General features: G+C 39.7%; 1 protein-coding gene and 1 long non-coding RNA gene across 3 annotated transcripts in view; one reads left to right on the forward strand and one right to left on the reverse strand.

Moving 5' to 3' along the window:
* EPG5 (ectopic P-granules 5 autophagy tethering factor) overlaps positions 1–15,973 on the reverse strand; it is a 129,742-nt gene that overhangs the window by 42,536 nt on the left and 71,233 nt on the right. For both annotated transcript variants that reach the window (XM_081563333.1, XM_081563332.1), the window contains exons 25-27: positions 15,715–15,859; positions 11,927–12,098; positions 10,422–10,584 (exon numbers count right to left, since the gene is read on the reverse strand). In XM_081563333.1, the coding sequence (XP_081419459.1) occupies positions 10,422–10,584; positions 11,927–12,098; positions 15,715–15,859 (480 nt within the window). The remainder of the gene's footprint in view (positions 1–10,421; positions 10,585–11,926; positions 12,099–15,714; positions 15,860–15,973) is intronic.
* LOC145534936 (uncharacterized) lies at positions 6,154–8,164 on the forward strand. The gene is made up of 2 exons (XR_014075091.1): positions 6,154–6,367; positions 7,220–8,164. It is a non-coding gene; the product is annotated as an uncharacterized LOC145534936 (long non-coding RNA).

Here is a 15,973-nt window from a genome sequence, read left to right on the forward strand (position 1 = left end):
AGGCCTGGCATGCTGCAGTCATGGGGTCGCCAAGAGTCAGACATTATTTAGCAACTGAACAACAACAACAATGCTACTGGGGAAGAGCAGAGAAATAACTAGAAAGAATGAAAGGGTGAGCTGAAGTGGAACTGACATCCAGCTGCAGATGTGTCTGATGGTTAAAGTAAAGTCCAATGCTGTAAAAAAACAATGTTGCATAGAAACCCGGAATGTTAGGTCCATGAATCAAGGTTAAACTGGATGTGGTTAAGAAGGCATTCCTGACATTTTAGGAATCAGTGAATTAAAATGGATGCAAATGGACAAACTTAATGTAGATGACCATGATATCTACTATTGTGGGCAAGAATCCCTTGGGAAACAAAGAGTAGCCCTTACAAGTCAACAAGAGTCCAGAATGCAGTACTTGGGTGCAATCTCAGAAATGACAGAATGATCTTGGTTCCTTTCCAAGGCAAACAATTCAGCATCACAGTAATCCAAGTCTATGCCCCCAGCCCTGGTAACTCAGCTGGTAAAGAATCTTCTTGCAATACAGGAGACCCCTGTTCAATTCCTCAGTCAGGAAGATCCCCTGGAGAAGGGAATGGCTACCCACTCCAGTATTCTGGCCTGTAGAATTCCATGGAAAGAGGAGCCTGGCGGGCTATAGTCCATGGGGTTGCAGAGTCGGACACGAATGAGTGACTTTCACTTTTCACTTTTCAAGTCTATGCCCCAACCCCCAAGGCTGAAGAAACTGAAATTGAATAGTTCTATGAAGACCTTCAAGACCTTCTAGAACTAACAACAAAAAACGATATCCTTTTCATCATAGGGATTGGAATGCAAAAATAGGAAGTCAAGAGATACCTGGAGTAACAGGTTAAGTTTGGCCTTGGAGTACAAAATGAAGCAGGGCAAAGGCTAACAAAGTTCTCTTTGCCAAGAGAACGTACTGGTATACATAGACAACACCAGATGGTCAATACTAAAATCAGATTAACTATATTCTTTGTAGCCAAAGATGGAGAAGCTTTATACAGTCAGCAAAAACAAGACCTGGGGCTGACTGTGGCTCACATCATGACTCCTTATTGCAAAATTCAGACTTAAATTGAAGAAAATAGGGAAAACTAGTAGGCCATGCAGGTATGACCTAAATCAAATCCCTCATGATTATACAATGTAAGTGACAAATAGATTCAAGGGATTAGATCTGATAGGGTGCCAGACGAACTATGGACAGAGGTTCGTAACACTGTACAGGTGGTGGTGACCAAAACCATCCCAAAGAAAAAGAACTGAAAGACAGAAAAATGGTTGTCTTGAGGAGGCCTTACAAATAGCTGAGAAAAGAAGAGAAGTGAAAGGCAAAGGAGTAAGGGAAAGATATACCCAACTGAATGCAGAGTTCCAGAGAACAGCAAGGAGAGATAAGAAAGCATTCCTCAGTGATCAACGCAAAGACATAGAGGAAAACAACAGAATGGGAAACACTGGAAATCTCAAGAACACTGGAGATATCAAGGGAACACTTCATACAAAGATGGGCCCAATAAAGGACAGAAATGGCAAGGACCTAACAGAAGCAGAAAAGATTAAGAGGTGGCAAGAATACTCAGAAGAGCTGTACAAAAAAGGTCTTAATGACCCGGATAACCATGATAGTGTGATCACTCACCTAGAGCCAGATATTCTGGAGTATGAAGTCAAGTGGGTCTCAGGAAGTAATACTATGAATAAAGCTAGTGGAGTTGACAGAATTCCAACTGATCTATTTCAAATCCTAAAAGATGATGCCGTTAAAGTGTTGCATTGAATAGGCTAGCAAATTTGGAAAACTTAGTGGCCACAGGACTGAAAAAGTCAGTTTTCATCCCAATCCCAAAGAAGGGAAATGTCAAAGAATGCTCAAACTACCACACAACTGCACTCATTTCACATGCTAGCAAGGTAATGCTCAAAATCCATCAAGTCAGCTTTCAGCAGTATATGAACCGAGAACTTCCAGATGTATAAGCTGGATTTAGAAAAGGCAGAGGAACCAGAGATAAACTGGGCAACATCCATTGGATCACGGCAAAAGCAAGGGAATTCCAGAGAAACATCTACTTCTGCTTCACTGACTACACTAAAGCCTCTGACTACATGGATCACAACAAACTGGAAAATCCTTAAAGAGATGGGAATACTAGACCACCTTACCATGCCTCCTAAGAAACCTGTATACAGGTCAAGAAGCAAGAGTTAGAACCAGGCATGAACAACAGACTGGTTCAAAATTGCGAAATGAGTACATCAAGGCTGTATATTGTCACCCTGCTTATTTAACTTATATGCAGAGTACATCATGTGAAGTGCCAGGCTGGATGAATCACAAGCTGCAATCAAGACAGCCAGGTAAAATATCAACAACCTCAGATATGCAGATGATACCGCTCTAATGGCAGAAAGTGAGGAAGAACTAAAGAGCCTCTTGATAGGTATGAAAGAAGACAGTGAAAAAGTTGGCTTAAAACGCAGCATTCAAAAAACTAAGATCATGGCATCTGGTCCCATCACCTCACGGCAAATAGATGGGGAAAAAACGGAAACAACAGCAGATTTTATTTTCTTGGGCTCCAAAATCACTGCAGATGGTGACTGCAGCCATGAAATTAAAAGACGCTTGCTCCTTGGAAGAAAAGCTGTGACAAACCTAGACAGTGTATTACAAAGCAGAGAGACATCACTTTGCTGACAAAGGTCAGTATAGTCAAAGCTATGCTTTTTTCAATAGTCATGTACAGATGTGAGAGCTGGACCATAGAGAAGGCTGAGTGCTGAAGAGCTGATGTTTTCAAACTATGGTGCTCTTGAGACAAGACTCTTGAGAGTCCCTTGGATAGCAAGGAGATTAAACCAGTCAATCCTAAAGGAAGTCAACCCTAAATATTCATTGGAAGGACTGATGCTGAAGTTCCAATACTTTGGCCACCTGATGCAAACACCCAACTCATTAGAAAAGACTGGGGGCAGGAGAAGAGGGCAACAAAGAATGAAACGGTTGGATGGCATCACCAACTCAATGAACATAATGAGCTTGAGCAAACTCAGGGAGATAGTGAAGGACAGGGAAGCCTGGTGTGCTACAGTTCGTGGGGTCACAAATAGTTGGACATGACTTAATGACTGAGCAACAACAATCCTTTATTTCAGATTATGTCTTTCTTAGTTGAGAGGGTTGTTAATATCCCTTTCTCTAATTAATTGAATGGTGACCTAAGTGATAACTACTTGGTTTGTGTATTTTTAATGTCCTTTTTTGCCTGTGGACAGATGCAGAGAATACCCTAGGCCCAGGTTGCAACCCAAAGACAGAACCAGTGTAGCAGCTGTAGGAACAGGAGGAGAGAGGGACAGCAAAGAGGAGCTCAGCCAAGTAAGGAGTCAGGGCTGAAGACTGCAATGTAATCGGATTGGGGAGCAAGGGGGCCCGTCTCAGGGAGACCTTTAGAGCTGGCGAGGGAATTGGGACTTATCTTGCAGGCATGGCAGGAAATGCTGAAAAGACCAGAACATTTAGAAGGCAGGAATTTTAAACCCTTCAGTCTCTTCACATGGTCTTCCCTAGTCACACTGGTGAGCAGTAAAGTCTACATTTTCCTTTATATGCACCTTCCCAAACCCAGGCCTCAGCCATCACCGCAGTGATATCCCCACCAGGCTTATTTTCATAAATTCCAGATCAAATGCTCCCAAAGCACAATGGTCCTGCTTGTTTTGCTTTGCACAGCAGCCCAGTGCAGCTCAACTCTAACAAATGATATGCTGACCACCTACTTTTATGATCATAATAACTCTTCCATAAAACTCACCAATGTTGTGTTAAAAATCTTCATAAAACTTTTCAAGGATAAGCTGTTATTATGAATCAAAAGGCAGAAAAGTGCCTCTCCAAGAACATGTAATGATAATCATGATTAATTTTTATTATTAGAGAAACAAAGACTAAAAAAAGTAAACTGTTTCCAGTAAACCACATAATGAATCAATACAAATACTTTATTTCAAATCTTTCAAGTAACAGGCCAATGTTTAATACCTCAAAATGTGTTAGGAATATGTGCAGTCAGCTTTTTGGCAAATTTGTCACCAACTACAATTAAATTAGATCTTTGAGAGTCATGGCCCCTGGCTGACCGGGAGAGCAAGCAGCCAAAGAGAGGCAAAGAAGAATCTAAGAGGAGGAAGGAAGACAGTAAGAATGAAGGGAAGTGGAAAGACAGTGAGTAAGAAAGAAGAGAGGCTCACTTAACAGGGAAATGCGGAGAGATGAGACTAAAATCACTCTCTGACTCCAACTATAAAACCACCACTCCATGTGGTAGAAACGACTTAATGCTAAAGAGTAAAAGAAATCAATTAGTTCAGGAAAGCTCAGACTTCCTCACAAAAACATCCCCAAATTATTGTAATTTCCTAGTCTACTTATTTTTGTTCACAGCTCCCATCTCTGCTAAAAATTTTCTTTTCTTACTGGAGTGGAGGTGAGAGAGACTGAATGATCACCAGCTCACAATTACAAGAAGCTGTAGACCAAAAACAGCATGTTGGAAGCCCTTCCACTTGAGTCATCTTAAGCAGACAAAGAAATCCAAAAGTTGCATGAACACGTGCTTCAGTAAGTTGTTACAATAATGTGAGGCCTTCAGTAGGTCTTTCATTTCTAGAAATGAGCAAATTTTTCACATGATCATAAATCAATCCTGGGTCCAGCAAACATGCCCCACAATACCAAAGTACAGCCAAAGGAACCCTATTATAAATCACCCCATTTCCTCAGGGAATATCACTGAATTATTAGAGGCTTCTGTTAAGAGAGGCAACGACAGGAGAGGCACGTCCCACTTCCCATAAAATATCTTTGGCTTCTGTATACCCCAAACAAGCTATACATAGTTCAAACGTTTGCAGACAACTGGAAATTTCCAGGGCTTTCCCTCACAGAAAAATTCCATTAAGCAGTAAGATATTTTCATGATATAATTTGAAATCCTTATAAAAGAGTCATTCAAAAAAGTCATTCAAAATTATATTTAAAATATACTTAACGTGTTTTAATTTTAAAATTTACACTTGACATAAAAAATCATTTCCCATGAAGTTGATTTTAAAAGTTCATCCAATCCAGGAATTCTCTAATCACTGAAAAAACAGCAATCCTATCACACTAACACAGAAAGAAAAGGGTACATGTTAATTCAAATGAGATTTGACTATCATGATCAACTCATCTTCAAAATCAGAGCTGAAACAGCTAAAGCAAATGGCTTAGTTATTTCCCAATACTGAATGGAAAAAGCAAAACTCTAGATTCCAACTGAGCCACTTACTAGCTGTGTGACTCTGGCAAGTTCCCAAGCCTCTCTGAACCTGCTTCCTCATCCTCATTCTGTGAAGCTCAAATGAGATAATGTAAGCAAAGTCCCTAGCGGATTACCTGGGATATGAGAGTACCCAAGCAAGGGTCGAGAAATACCCTGAACCAGGCTGAGAAACAAAGTAATGCACTGAGGTATGACCATCCTTACCACTTTCCAAGATTGAATCCCCAGGAGAAGCTTGAACACTTAAAAAGGTAAGTGTAGCAGTGCGTGTTAAGTTGGGATTTTGTATGAAAGCATTAAGCTGGCCAATTAAGCATTAAATTGGCCAAAGGTAAGCAGAATCAAAAGTGACTGCCAATTTCTGGTACAAAAAAGTTCCAATTTCCATGTCTTCCACAGTCAAATAATATCTTCAGGGAGACTATTATGAAGAGTATGTATCCTCCTCATTCCTTCAAACACATTCTTTCTGTGACACTGACTGTGTGAGACACTGACAATATTAACATGAAAAAGACAAGATCCTGACCCTCAGCTAACTCAAACTCTATTAACAGATACAGAAGTAGTAATACAAAACAGGTTATAGTACAACCTAGAAAGTGTTGTGTTTGTGGCTTTCACTGACTGACTCAGGGTGCTAAAAGTACCTATCATGTGCCAAGAGCCATGCTAGGTGGTACAGGCACAGATATGAACAACGACAGGAACTACTTCCCAAAGAGGTCACAGTCTGGTAGGAAAAGCAGCAGGTAATTATGACAGCATTTCTGCCCAAGCTGTGATAAGAGGAAGGAATATCTCAGTCTGACTAAAGGAGTCAAGAAAGACCTCTAAAAAAGATGCTGACTGAACCAAGGAATGAAAGGATGAGCAGAAGCCCAGATACGAGCAGGAGAGAACAAACAACAGTACAGGTCTAAGAACAAAAGCATGAATGTGCATGTCATCTTTGCAGAACAGAAAAGGAGCAAGCTGCTAAAAAATAGAAGGTTGAAGGTATGAGAGAGAAGGTAAATGATGTGCTAGAAAAAGATCAAGAACAGATTATGAAGGGTCCTAAGAGACATAACTCTTTTTAGGTACTAGAGAATCAACATACCAGGGAAGCCGGTGACTCAGTGGTAAAGAAGCTACCTGCTGGTGCAGGAGTGCAGGAGACACAGGTTCGATCCCTGGGTCAGGAAGACATCCTGGAGGAGGAAATGGCAATCCACTCCAGTATTCTTGCCTGGAGAATCCTATGGACAGAGAAGCCTGGTGGGCTACAGTCCATAGGGCTGCAAAGAGCCAAACACGACTGGGCATGCATGAACCAACACGGGTTTTTAGCCTGGAAATGAGATCAGTTTATGTTTTAAAAGATGAATGGGGGAAAATGAACTAGACAGGGAGAAGGACTACGGACAGGAAGGCTGATACATCAGTTCAGGGGGGAAATGGGCTGACCATAGGGCAATTCAACACAAACAGAGAAAGAATACATTCAAAGTTATTTCAAAGGCAGAACCAATATGACTTGGGCAGTGACTAGATGCAAAGTATAGGGGGTGGGATTGGGGATGTGAATACTGATGCCTAGGTCTTCATCTTGGGAGCCCAGGTAAGTGGAATTACAGGAAAAAATAGGTTTGAAGGATACAGATGACATTAGTTTGGGACCTACAGAGTTTGAGGTATCTATGGGACATTCGTAGAATGCTAAGTAAGCAAGAAGTCTAGACCTGGAACTCAAGAGAGAATTCTGGACGTGACAAACAGAAGAGGAGTCATCAACAAATGGACTAATCTTTTAGGGGCCATGGACTATTGAGGATCGACTGAATCTATGAACTCTCCAGAAAAAAAATTTTCTATACTTTCAGGGGCTTCACTGACTCACCAAAGACCACTCACAAATCCTAGATTAAGAACTCCAGCATAGACAGAAGACAAAAGCAGCACACATCGCAGTGAAGAAGGGGATCAGGAGTAGAACCAAGCACAACCAGTAATCCAAGCATTGAGCAGATGAAGAGGAACCCTGGAAGAAACTAAGAAGTGGCTAGAGGTTCAGGGAGCCTAGAAGAGGCCTCATGATGGTCAGCATCACCAGATGAGAGAATGATGTCAAACAAGATCAACACTACTGGTCACAACCATGAGATGGTCACTGGGCACATGTATATACAGGGGCTATAGTTTCACATAATTATGTAATCTACCTCCTGTAGGAATATTCTCTCCCAGTGACAGTTTCTTGATGATCCATAAACACTCAGAACTCACGTTCCCTTTTCCTGACAAACACCTCTCTTCCTACAAACTAAAGTTATCCATTTGTATAATGGGTGACTGTAGATTCAAGTACAATCTTTAACAAAAAATCAGAGCAGACCTAACAGACTGGCATAGATAATTCCCAAACTTCATGGCAGCTAGAGCTTCAGTTTTCCTCTACTTTGCTTTCAGCCATAGATGAGGAGCAAAAAATAATTTTATCTTCAATTCCTAGACATTATGACCAGTAGGTTCTGCCCAGGACAGCTGTAATTAGCAATTACTGTATAACTTTCCAAAGAAATCCTACTTTAAGCCTCAGACTACAAAAGTTGATTGCTGTCTTTACATCTTTAATTACCCTGTCACATCAGCATCATCAGGCAAAATAATGGCTGAAGTAAATAGTACTGTTGATACTGATATTTCTAGAAGCCATCGGCGGAAGTTCCCAAGTTTCTGGATTTTTCCAAATGATGAGACCTCCCAAACTGAAAAATCACAGGGCAACAAGAAACATCAGCAGAAAATTAAAATGTGATTTAAGAAAACTTGGATATTTCTAATGAGGTTATGGCCATAAAACACAGCTATTTTTCCCCTCTTTTTTCCTCTATCCTTTCTTTATTTTTTTACTTCTTTCTTCAAGCGATCTTAGGATCTACCAATTTTACTTTTGAAAATAAGCTTAAATATTTTTTGTGTTGTCTATAGAAGCAAAATCTAAACCATATTCATTTAATTCTTGTCATACATCATCTTCTTTCTGATCTCCCTCCAATCAAAATTACTTTGAAGGTATTTTAGAAAAGATGTACCTTTTTATTTCAGAATTAACAAACTAAAGGTTATAAAAGAAATTTCAATTCAAGGGTTCAGATAAATCAAGACTATGATACTTTTTTCTGAAAAAAGAAAAAAGGTCACCGGTAGGTTTAGAGCTATAGCTCCCAGGTCTGCTGGGTGGTATTTTCCATCACAAGACCCTGCAAACTAATAGGAAGTCACACAGTCAGACTTGTTCTTTGGCTGGGACAGCAAGTAATTACAACTCTTCAAAGAGTAAGCTATTAGCCAGAACTGGAAAAACATTTCTTTGTACTTATCTCAATAGTCACTTACAAAAATGCATTTTAGGAGAATTCCCTTCTCTATATAGAATTAACAGCCTGACATAGATATTTAATTTCAAAATATGGAAAAACACTGCATTTGTAAAAACACAGATTGGTAATAAAAGGTTCCTTTTTCATTTTCAGCCTTTTTCCCACCAACTCAAACTCCACCCTCAGCTGGCAAACTTTTCTTCCTGTTTTATTATTTCAGCAAGTGATCATTCTTAAATACTTCTCTACCTCAGTCTTTCTAAAGCATCAGCAACCGAAGGAATAAAACCACACTGAAACACACACCCACAGAATGAAAAGTAACTTCATAAAGCACCTGGCCAAAGATATTGTCTTAATATTTAGGAATCTCACCTTCCAGGTCAAATTTCTTAATAGATGCATACAACTGTGTTGGAAAAAAACAAAAATGAATTTTGAAAGTAATGAAAAATATGACTATAAAACTTATTTCAGAGAAAACATTTTAGAGAAAATAGTATCCTAGAAGATACTGATGAAAACTACATTAGAATTGTTAGGACTGGCACAAAAGGAAAGGACATTTTTGAAAGACAACCAAAAGTCAGGAAAAATAAGTCCCTCAATTTGTAAAAGCTAACAAAAAAGAGGAGCTATTTTTGTGCGAGTGTAGTCAAGCGGCAGCCAGTGACCCTCTCCAAGCATTTCTTTCACAGCTCAGGGAATCTGAATTCCCCTGCAGGAACAGCAAGCCGCACTGACTAAGGAGCATGCACTCTGCCTGGGCCTTCCTGGTTTTGCCCTGCACTGGTACCGTCACCTTAGGCATATAACTTAACTGCTCCTTGCCTGTATTTCTTCATCTGAAAAATACAGACAAAAAGAATATCCACCTTTTGGTGTTGTGGTGAGGATAAAATAAGTTACATAAAGTGTTTAGACAGTACCTTGCATAAATTAAGTTCTATGACATGTTGGCTAAGGCTAACCTTCCACTTGAAGTCTTTACAATGTCACAGACCCGACTTTGGCCTGTTGACAAGCTCCGCCCAAGTGATCTGCTTTCCACATGGGCCTCCTACCTTTGTCTTCAGTGACTCCCCACTATCTGCAGCACACATCTTTACTCGGGAAGATCCCAGGTGATGATCCTTTCCAATGTGAGCTCCAGCCCTTCCGATGTGAATTCCTATCACTACTCCCCAAGACAACTGAAACAGACTGATCGAGCCACTGACCCCTAGATGGTGACTCCACTCCCACATTCTTCTCACTGAATCCAAACTATCATCACCAAAATCTTTTCAGGACCAGTTGGAGCCCTCTATTTTAGAATCATCTCAATGATTCCACTTTTCTTTTCATTTCTGTCTGTCTGTCCTGGAAGACTCATCAGCACTTATGGAAGTAAGTGATTAGCTTTGTGTGTAGCTTTGTGCTGTGCTAAATCTCTTCAGTTAAGTCCGACTCTGTGATCCCATGGACTGTAGCCCACCAGGCTCCTCCATCCAAGAGATTCTCCAGGCAAGAATACTGGAGTGGGTTGCCATGCTCTTCTCCAGGGGACATTCCAGTATGGGTAGCTTTACTCTCCCCCAAACTATTAAATGTTGTGGGACATGGATGATGTACTAAATATTTCTTTCAGTCTTTCTCAATGATATGCCAATATTAGGGACTCAAATGAAATTCTCTGAACTACGAAGAAACTCAATCTTACTTGAACTGTTACGACTGCTGCTCCTTGGCACTTTTTACCACTACTGCCTCTGCACTCCAAATGTAGTGTGGTCTGTTCTTCTCGATTAACATACTGCTTGGGCATTGTGTCCAACAGTTCACTATCCAGCGCAACCTGCTGAGATTCCCGAAGAGCTGCAGTTCTGAAAAACATCATCAGGAGAAGTTATTTTAAAAGTCTTAGGGAAAACTTCATGATAAGTGACAAAGACTTCCATCCAGTCACCCCCAGCCTGCATCGGTGAACACTAAGACACAAGAATTTCACAGTAACAAGAGACTAAAAGTATGTGCTAAGACTTACTCAAACCCTCTCCCTGGCAGTCACTGGCTAACAAGAAAGGTAAGAAAGGAAGGAAAAGTATGACAACTTTTTATCTAGAAACAAAGCTCCATTTAAAATTTGTGTTATATCAACAACTTTTTTTTAAAAGGAACCCTTAAGTACACAAGAACATATGAGAATTTCATGCTAATTTAATCATCCTAAAGGGGAACCTTAATTTTAAGTACCAGTGACTTCTTAAGGGCTTCCCTGGTAGCTCAGTGGTAAAGAATCCACCTGCCAATGCAAGAGACACAGGTTCAAGCCCTGGGTCAGGAAGATCCCCTAGAGAAGGAAATGGCAACCCACTCCAGTATTCTTGCCTGGGAAATCACATGGAGAGAGAAACTTGGCAAGCTTCAGTCCATGGGGTCGCAAAAGAGTCAGACAAAATTTAGCGACTGAGCACACACATAGTGACTTCTTAGGTATTAGCAACTCAAACTGACATGTGGAAGACCAGATAAGCTAGTTTTTAACACTGTCCTAACTATATTATTTCAGTAATATGCAAGTAGCCTGTGTGGTGTGGTGCAAACAATACACATATATATGAATAAACCAAAAACAACCAATGGAAAAAGGACCAATAATAGATTGATTCCTATGAGTTTTGCAAAGATAAACTCTTTCAGTTTATAAATAAAACAGACTTACTCCACACACACAATCCTCCTCACATGATCACAAGCTAGAACCAAAACAAACAGCTGATCATTCTGTATCCACCATGAACTCAGAATATTAAATGAGTATTTCCTGCCCTTCCATCAAGTATCTATGTAATTTTTAAAATAATTCGGACATTTAGAGAGCAAAGCAGTGACAGAATAAATCTCATTCTGTTCCCTTTGAACACCGTCTTTCCAATATGATATGATTTCCTCAGGAGAAGCCTAAGAAAAAATTTAGCTGGCACTACTGACACAGAAATGCCATAAGAAACACCTACGATTTCTCGAGTACATGAAAACCCACATAATTTCCATGTGAAATTAAAAGATTTGTCACAACTTGGTTAACTAAGATAACCATCTGAGCCAGTCTGGTCAAATTACCCTCCTGGTGAGAAGGCTAACAAGGAAGCCCTTCAAGGTACTACTCAGCAGGACGTCACGGCAGCAAGCACGCGGCTGATCCTAGAGAGTGCGTGGTCTTACCTAGCCTGCTGCTGCAGCAGATTCAGGTCTGTGCGCACCAGCTCGGTGGCATCCTTCTGACTCAGGAGCACGGCTGAGGAAATAACTGGCACAGGAGGCCTCATCGGGTGCAGAACAAGAGGAGGCTGGGGGTCCTCATGCTTCCGCAGGTTACTTAAAACTCTTTCTTTAGCTGAAAAAAAATTGTCATTTTGCTGACTAATGGCTACTACTAGGTCGTAATGTACTACATAATTACATAGTCTGTTACCTTCATAAAAAATGCTAAAGATCTCAAGAATAGCTTTTTAAATCACCACAGACCTAAATGAATAAAATTACCTTTTGTTATTTGCAAGTTCTGAGGGATCACCCACTGGCCTAATAATCTACCAGGAAGTGGAAGCTTGGCTGCATGTGATATGATTAAATAGAATTACTCACCTCAAGAAGTCTTGATGATAGTTACAGAGCTACAGGTTACAATCTTAAATTATTACCCTAGACAGCTTTGCATGACATGCTAAGGTGTTTGGACTTGACAACAGTGCAAAAGGGATCTAGTAAATGACTCTAAGCAAGGCTCAGAAAGATGGTGGTAGCTATCATCTGGAGAGCAGAATGGGGAAATGGGGCAGGTAGCCCAGTTAAGAGTTTAATGCAACCACGAGAAATAAACGAGAAAGAGGAATGGGCATTATGGAATGAAGCTGAGTGAAAAGTACCATATTAGACCAAGGTTTGATTAGGAGGGCTGAAAACAGTAGAGTTAAATTGAATAAAGACATGGGCATAAACTCCTATAGAACTTATATAGTCATATAGTCATTCATGGGCTTCCCTTGTGGCTCAGCTGGTAAAGAATCCACCGGCAATGAGGGAGACCTGGGTTGGGAACATTCCCTGGAGAAGGGAATGGCTGCCCACTCCAGTATTCTGGCCTGGGGAATTCCATGGACTGTCCATGGGGTCACAAACAGTCATGCATGACTGAATGACTTTCACTAAATAGTCATTCATTCATTTACTCAAAAACTGATTTATGAGTCCAAATAAGAAGTCAGGCACCACACAAGAAAAATAAAGGTAAATCAAGATAAACCTGTACCATGCAACTTTGTACTAGATTGCACATGGTCTCATACTGATCAATCCAACTTAAATGTTTATATTTCTGTACTCAGTAGAGAGTTGAAACACAGTAGGTGTCTAATCAATTCCTATCTTCCCTATCTTTTCCTTCACTACACTATCCACATACCACACAGCTCATGAAGAACGTGAAGAAAAACGCTGCCATGTAATATAACAGAGACCAGGAAAGGTCAAGGGAATTTCAAGTCAGTAAGTCAACAAAGTACTTAAGGGACTACTCTGAACTTCCGAATTCCTTCCAGATATAGCATTCAATTCTCTATTCTTGTTAAGAAAAATTAAAGAAAATTTAATAGCCATGACTTTACTTGGCATAAGAAAACTTGTATTGTTTGTAATCCAAACAGATGGAACTTCACATTCCAAACAGGTCAAGTACAGGACTGTCCCTTATAGCTGGGGTTTTTCCACTCAACTACCAATCTATGCACAGAATGTAACAAGGCTAGATATTCACCACTGGGTAAGATTCCTATGTTCAAATTTCTTTCAAGCAACATTAGCTCATAATTCTAAAGGAAAATGGGAGTGGGGAGGTGGGGGGGTGGGGAGGTGGGGAGGATCTTTTCCCATCCCAATATAACCTAGTATGAAAGAAAAATCAGGAGTGATACTTTAAATACAAAATAAAAGAAAAAAAAATTCAGACCATATTGAACTATAATCACAACTCTGGACCACAACTGACAAAAAGTTATGAAGCCAACAAATTTGAGAAAAAGAACTTGGTGTCATAAGTATACAGTAAACTATGAAATGCTACTGAAATTTTTCCTATAATCACAATCACAAGTTCAATCGTTTGATATAATCATTACCCAACCTGCTCTCACCTGAGAAAAACCTGAAACTTATTATTTACAAATCTAGGTCTTTCTTTTATTTAGAACTGCAACATGTACTAATTGCCAGAAATAAAATAAGGTAAATGGTGAAGAGCAGGGTCTCTGAAGCCTGCTCTTCAAAGCCCCAGCTTTGTGACTTGGTCAAGTTACATAACTACTCTGCACCTCAGGTTCCTTACCAGCTCAAAGGAGATCAACCTCCTAGGGTTGTTGGAAAGACTGAGTTAATGCATACAAAGACAGTGCTTAGAACAAATTAAGGGCTTGAAAAATTACTAGCTTACCTTCAGAAAAACAATCAGCCTTTTAGGGCAGGGTTAAGGCAATGTGAAAACACAATGGATGGGAGGACATGAACAGAGACACATTCAACAGCTTCCAGATCTATAAATATAACTCTTCCTCTCATTTAACAAACTTTCAGGACTAGAAAATGAGAACTGATATGGCTGGGTTGAGGACAACTTTTACACTTTCCCCTAAATACAATACTTTCCTATACTGTTTAATTTTTCCCAATGAGCTCATAATTTTTATCATCCCCCCCCCCAAAAAGCTCTTATTTCAGGGAAAAAGGAGGGAGAAAAATGTTGGAGAGAAAAATTTTAATCTTAGGTAAGATTGTTCTGCACCTTCATTTACAGATGAGTGAAACAAAAGCCAAGAGAGGTTCTTAATTTTTTCTGATCACATAGCTGGTTAGTGGCAGAGTTGGATCAAGAAGGTATTTTTACCTTTCTCTGAATCACCTCAGTGTTCTATTACACTACATATTACAATATTTTGTTCAACAATTATATATACCTACATTTTAAAAATATATTCGGTAATTTAAATGATTAAGTGACTCCAAATATTATTTTCTACTTTTTTGTTATAAAGTATGTCATCAACTTTGCAGGTTAAATGAGTTTTCATGGCCTAGCATAGAAAACTGACAATTTATAAAACTGTTTCTCTAGAAAAATGCATTGTGAGAAACAGTTTACTTAGAAACTCTGGGAATATGATCCATCTGTATGGTTAAGAGTTTCAGATACACAGGATAAGAGTTTATGAAAGAAAAAGACTGCTGAATTTTAAAACTGCAAACCCAAAATAATTGAATTCTAGGTTGTACTTCATATGTTCTAAGCTAACTGAAATGCCTTTTTAAAGCATCATGGAGAAAACGTATCACAAACTATTTAATCACTTTCCCAGTATCGATTTACAGAAAATACAGGAGGCAAAAAAAAAATGTTAAACTATACCACAAAGGTATAATCAGCAAAATCCAGACTGTGGAAACTCCATGGACTGTAGCATGCCATGTGTCTCAGTCTGGGCCAATGAGATGTAACTGGAAAGTGTATGAGCAGTTTCTTGAAAGAGTCCTTAAAAGAGGGAGACTTCCCTACCCGTTGAATGGAATGCAAATATGACAGCTTAAGCAGCCATCTTGAACCATATGTGGATGTCAGATGATAGAACAGTGAAACAGAAAGACAGAAGGAGCAGGGGTCCCTGAAGGCTTTCAAGTCATAAAGCTACTTCTCTGAACTTTCTGTCTCCAGACTTCTTTGACATAAAAAAAATCCCTATCAAATTTGCACGCTTGCTGTTTTTGGAGTTTCTCTCATTCATAGCTTAACCTAACCCTAAGTAGAAGACAAGTTAACAACGAATTCCTGAAAAAAAAAAAGCAATTCCCACTGAGGGATATACTATGTGAATCTTAACATTTAATGGCTTTGATTCACACTCATTCATTCATTCACTCACTCATTCACTCATTCAAAGGGTCTGATGCTCACTCATACAACTCACCCAACAAAGGATCAGTGAAGTCCAGCTGAACTGATGAACTGCAGGGTGTAGAATGGGACTCAAGTTTGGCCTGTGTCCACAGACCAACAGTTTCCTGAAACTCGTAATATATGCGCTCCATGTTCAAATACTCCATCCACAGGTCCTAAAATGGAACCGTAAGATTTTAACTTTCAGGGATGAATCATATATTCACATATAAAACTATATATTTAACTCTAAAGTGAATCGATAAGTTTCAACATGAAGTGGTCCATTC

The sequence above is a fragment of the Giraffa tippelskirchi genome, chromosome 14, assembly GCF_054371585.1.
Source record: "Giraffa tippelskirchi isolate mGirTip1 chromosome 14, T2T-mGirTip1v1.2.pri, whole genome shotgun sequence".
Taxonomy (NCBI): Eukaryota; Metazoa; Chordata; class Mammalia; order Artiodactyla; family Giraffidae; genus Giraffa; species Giraffa tippelskirchi.